This window comes from Pelecanus crispus, chromosome 3 (genome assembly GCF_030463565.1).
Source record: "Pelecanus crispus isolate bPelCri1 chromosome 3, bPelCri1.pri, whole genome shotgun sequence".
NCBI lineage: Eukaryota > Metazoa > Chordata > Aves > Pelecaniformes > Pelecanidae > Pelecanus > Pelecanus crispus.
Window position 1 is genome coordinate 81,795,028 of NC_134645.1, and position 6,000 is coordinate 81,801,027.

A 6,000-nucleotide genomic window follows, 5' to 3' on the forward strand; every position below is an offset into this window, starting at 1 on the left:
CTAAAGGTTAGCTAGTCCAACTTCCTGCTCAAAACAAGGACAACTTCAAAGTTAGATCAAGTTACTGAAGGCTTTGTCTGACCAAGTTCTGAGCACCTCCAAGGGTCAAGGCTTCACAACCTTACTAGGGAAGCACTGCAGGTCAGCCACTGACACTGGGAATTATTTTTGACTGATATCCCATTTAAACTTCACTGTTGCAACTTGAAACCATGGCCACTGTCCCTTCACTGCACACCTCAGGGACGAATCTGGCTCTGCCTTCTGTACAATACCTCTGTAGGTAGCAAGAGATGATCGAGGTCTACCCACATCCTTCGCTTCTCTCAGCTGAACAAATGAAGCTGCCTCAGCTTCTCCTCAAACATGGTATGTTCCAGTGCCATCACTTTCTTAATGGCTCACCGCTGGACTCATTCCAATTTGTGAACATCTCTCTTGTACCAGGAGAAGAGAGTTGGAAGAGGAGGGAGGGGTACAACTTGATATAATGCCCCAGATGCAGCCTCATGAGTACCAAATATCTTCTTCTTTGACCTGCTGGCTATGCTCCTGCCAACGTAGCCCAGTACGGGCTTAGCCTTTATCTGCTACAAGGATGCGCTACTGACACATGCTGAATTCGCTGTTCACCAGGACCCTTCATGTCCTACTCTGATCAGAAAAAGGTACTTATCCTCTCCTTCTACCTGTCTTTTCAAGAGGTATCGCTAACAGCCTAGTTATCTTAACAGACTCATTTCCACACCATCCTTTTGTCAGCCTGTCACTCGCACTGCTACATGCATTTCAACATAACAACACCTATCTTCCTAATAAAATCCATCTCTCCCTGTGTGCCTTGACACAAGCAAATGTAATGGTTAACACTGATAGTTATCAGCCACGCCTAAAACCTGTTTTAAATGAACAGCTAGCACCTCAAAGGTATAGTTTCAAGCTTTGCAAATTTATGCAGAAACAACCACTTCAGCACTTCATGTTTTTCATTCTGCAGTATTTCTGCACAGTAGCAGAAAAAAAGCCGAGACTGAAAAGCAATAGAAAGCTCAGCCCTAGAGCTCCATCCACTACAGCTGGCCTACTCTAACTAGTCTGTTCTTCACACCTTTTTCCACACTAAGAAATACTGATTTTAATACAGCCAAAAGATGCACCTTATTGCATGGACTGAGTTTCTAAGCTTGTTTAAAAGGAGGAGATGACATCTGAGTATCCTTTAAACCTCCCCTCCAAGATGGGGAAAAAGCATTGAAAGATGGATTCCCTTAACAGTGCAAATGCTTTCTTACAAACAGCCCAGCGTGGCTGATTCCTTCTACCCACTGCTGATCCACAATGCCAGGAACAAGCAGGCACAAGAGAAATACCAATGTCCTTCTCTTTGGCTACGCCTTGCAGCTAACCTGTGGAAGCAAGCAGTTAAACCTCTCCCAATATAGTCATAAATGGAAGGTGAGTCACGTAGTTGAAGCATACTGTCCAAACGACCATGTAAAGCACGTAACTGATGCCAAAAAACACTGATGCCAAAACATCACATTGAGACGAGCAAAGAAAAATGGCATGTTAACAGAGCAGAATAATTCAACAAGTGGGCATAAATGCAAAGGTAACTACAAAACCACGTCTGAACATCAAATATGACAATTGAAGCCAAGTTTTTCGCTAAACACATCAAAGTAATTACTGCCTGAGGTTTTATTTGCTGATGAAGATGTACCATCAACCTCAGTTTAGTCTCAAACTCGATAGGTTTGCCTTTCAAAAGCTGGAAGCAAAGTATCCTGTGACTTCCAAGTTGCCCAATACACAGACATAAAAGGAGAAAAGACAGAAAACGCTATCATTAGTTGCAGGGAACCAGCAAAACCGACTTCTTTTAAAATTGTTTCTAAAGAAACTTGATTCCCAGATCTGGCACAATGTCATTAGCAAGAGACACTATGCATTTTTAAGTGAAAGCGACTTTGATTATACAAAATCCATCTTATAGGAGGCAAATGAGTCTGTGAGTAAATGAGTATTAGCCCCTTAAAGGGATTCATGTGAAGTATCTAACAATATTTTTTTAACCTTTGAAAATGGAGAAGTTATCTGTTCTCTAGTTCAAAGCAGTAACAAGAGAACAAAAACCACACCTTCTTCTAGCAATGGCACCATCTCCTCCTTTCCCATTTTACAGCAGCTAAATATCCACATCCAGGTTTCTAGTTCATGTGTTCTGATGAATGACTACAAATTACACCAGGTAATCTGACCATATTGATTTGCCTGGCTAAAGAAACTGTGTGTGGTACTGTGCAATGACAGCTTTCAGACGCATCAGGAACCTTGCACACAACACAGCAGTCCCCACCCAGGGCTAAAGTTCCTAAAGCAGCCGATAAGGCCAAGACACAGAGTGCCACACACCCCACAAAACCAGGTGAAACAGAACAGGCTGTTTATTCATTAAAATTAAATCTGTCAGAAAGGATACTTGTCTATTACTTTATGAATACAGCAGAAAATAATTCACTTTACAGCAAGCCCAGGAGATATCCAGAAAAACGAAATCTAGCTACGCAAGCATTTAGAACTTCATCATCACTAATGACAGCGACACAAAGAGAAAAATATGAAAGCTACCTTTCCTTTGAAGTTGTGAAGATACAAAACTTCAGAGTTTAAGATTTGCGATTTATACTGCCCAACGGCAAAGCATCACCATGTACAAAAAACCCACAACTTAACTTTCAGTACTAGGTGCTTTTAATTCAGTTACAAATGAACAAATCAGATGTAGAGTATTACAAATCATGCAAAGGAAAGTGTTCCTAATGCTCCTATGCTTCTCGATGTGGGAAGCATAATTGGAAACATATGTGTTTCTTAAGCCATAATGTTGAACCTTCACATCCCTCTAACACAACTGAATGACAATTGTGACCACTCAGTGTACCTCAGGTGGATCTATAAGATTCAATGTACTCTGACACCTATAACTGAATGTTTCAGAATGAGGAAATCAATAGAGGACAGCACATAAACGTGACAATCAAAAACCAGAAATGATGGATGTAATAAAATGATTCAGTGTAGAAGAGAACGTAATAGAATCCAGGAAATCAATTGCTGGACTCATACTAGTGATGACAGTGAAAGTTATAAATACATCCACTTCTTTACAATCCTAAGGAAAGCATTGATCACCTCTGTTTGACAGATGACAATTTCTTTGAGTGTAAAACCAAATCCTGCAACTAATACATGCATAATTCTGCAAATGCCTGGTGTTATTCACATGCATAAAAATTTACATGATTCATCCTGCACATACTTATGAAAACAACTATAGGTATTCAAATTTCTGGACTGTGATTTATCATATCATTTGAAGGATTGAGCTCTATGTTGCATCCTACGTTTCTTCATAAAATAACAGCAAAACTTATGTTGCTTCAAAGAATTACTTGAACACATTCCTTATTCAAAGATTTTCACATACAAAATCTTCAACCACATTCTCAGTTGGTTACAGATGGCAAAACTACATTAAGGTCAACGACAGCCGAGCTAATCTGAGCAACAACAGGGGCACTGATGATGATGACAGAGCAGCTTTTATGTATGTTAAATTATTCCATATAATGGAATTGACATACAAAGAAATTCCCTATCCATAAAAAAAAAAAAAGGAAAAAATTTTTTCTAACACATGTAAACTACAGTGCTTGTTAAGTGGTAACTGTAATTCTGATAATTTTTTTTTAAAAAAAGGCAGTTCTTAATTGAAAATAGTCTAGATAGATAACAGATACATAGCTAGTGTTCCTATAGAATCCTAAACACAGATACAGGCAAAATTACAGCTACAGGGATAAGGTAAACTAGTTTACGTTACTTACAGGCTAATCTTTGTTGTGACTGTTCTGGAAGCATCCAAACTCTTCAGCTTTGAGCTGTCTAAATCAGAATTTGTCTGTCTCTCCGCTGACATACACAGGTCTCCATTTTTAATCCCATCAGAACGCAAGAAAGCTCTTCCATCCGAACCATTACCATGCTTTACCGCCTTGGTCTCATTTCTGCCTTCAGCAAACACCAAGGCAGTGTCTTCTGTCTTATCAGCCAAAGAAACTTTGGGAGACTCCAAGCTGTCTTCCCCAAAAGCCACAGGTATAGCTCCCTTTTCCACTGAAGTTCTTTTTGTCATTGGGTTACTTTCTGGTGATGCTATAGGTTGCCTTTTTGAGGAGTAATCTTTTACCTGACCCTTCAAACCAGTAGGGGAAACGGGGACAGTGTCCGACTGACTCTTTTTATATGATCTTCTCCTTGCAGGGGTTGTGTTTGAGACCTGTTGCTTGCCTTTGTCAGCTTCAGTTTTAGATGCCCCTTTGTGAGCAGATCCAACTTTTAGGTCCTGATTATTACCCGGGGAAGACAAATTCCTTTCAGGAGTCTGTTGAGAGGACTTTGCTTTTCTTTCCGAGTTTATTATCTTGTCTGAAAACACCTCAGAAGGGACATCATCCTCAAAAACAGATTCTTCTCTTGCAGTAGTCTCAGTCTGGTTTCTCTCTCCATTTGGAATGTCACTAGATGACTGAGATTTTCTCCGTTTTCCAGATCTTTTATTAACAGATTTTTTATCCATTGTGTCCGAGTCACTACAATTTTCTTCTGATGTAACAGTCACAGGTTCATTAAGGAGTTCGTCTGTTTTTCTTAGATAGATATCAACTGTTAACACTCTAGCAGAATGCGTGCGTTCACTCACTGCAGATTCCAACTCGTATGGCAAATCCTTCGGTTTTGCATGCCCAGGCTCCTCAGACACCCACGTGTTCACGAGCTGCTTGTGGCTCAAGATACTCTTTTCTAAGTCTTCACTAGGCAAATTTCTCAAGGTTTTTATGAAATCTGGAGTTGTGGAATTATTTATATCTGTGATGGATTCTTTCTCCAGTTCCAGGGTTTCCACATTCAGGCTACTCTCACAGAAAGAGTTTTTAATGGTTTCACTGCTGCTGCTCCAATCTGCTGACCACTCGCTGTCAGAAGAGACTCCCCTACTACTCCATTCTGAAACAGTATCGTGATACAGAGGTCCTACTTCCCCACTGAAATTATATTCCCGCGTCTCAGAAATGGCATTCACGTTTCTCACTTGCTTCTGTACTTGAGGAGTTTCGTGTCCTTCCTTTACGTGCCTACAGTATATCGGCTGTGGTCTGTGAGGAGAAACTGACCTCTCCCCTTTTGGATGTGAAGTGTGTTCTAGTGAACTTTTGACATTTTTCCTTTTCCCTGTGCCAAACAAATTTCCAAGTCTTTCCAAAACCGGTTTCTTTTTATTCTCTTCTCTGGAAGAATCTGGAAATTGTGAGGTGGACTATAAAAACAAACAAACATACATTTGGTTAATGTCAAAATTGTTTCTATAATACATTTGTTTGTATTAGCACCACCTATAAATTAAAAGGACACAGTGAATGGAAACAAAACAGCTTACTGAACAATACTGGCTCTCAAAAAAGAACAAGAAAAACAAAACCCTCAAAAAACAATTAAAATCCCGAGATCCTTCTGCATGTTTTTGCCTGTGTTTGTTTACAAGTGCGCTCATCTTGCCTTACAATACCAGCATTATATGTCCCAGATCTCAAACTTTTGTACAATTAGTTAACATCACTCCAAATAATACAGGAAAGCCTCCTGGTGTCTGCAAGACTGGGGACAAGCTACTTGGTCTAAATTTCCGTTGTAAGAGTGGGGAGTTTAACTTTCCTCTCCATCCTGGCTGAGTTAGTTTTGACACTTGTGCTGGTAGAGAATAGTTTCAAAGTTGCAAGTCGTAAATTTGAATTGTAAATTCAATGAATTGTAAATTCATACATTTCTCATTAACGAAGTCAAATAAACACTCGGCTTGTGTTTTGGGCTAGAAAACCCAGAACTGTAAAAGCCACTGCATCACTCAGTGAGCATTACTGGGTCAAATACTGCCCTGGA

The 6,000-nt window shown here is 39.9% G+C and overlaps 1 protein-coding gene across 1 annotated transcript in view; it reads right to left on the reverse strand.

Moving 5' to 3' along the window:
- CRYBG1 (crystallin beta-gamma domain containing 1) overlaps positions 1 to 4,657 on the reverse strand; it is a 42,188-nt gene extending 37,531 nt beyond the window's left edge. The window contains exon 1 of the mRNA XM_075708120.1: positions 3,891 to 4,657. Within this exon, the coding sequence (XP_075564235.1) occupies positions 3,891 to 4,642 (752 nt within the window). The 5' untranslated portion in view covers positions 4,643 to 4,657. The remainder of the gene's footprint in view (positions 1 to 3,890) is intronic.
- Between the last annotated feature and the right edge of the window lie 1,343 nt (positions 4,658 to 6,000).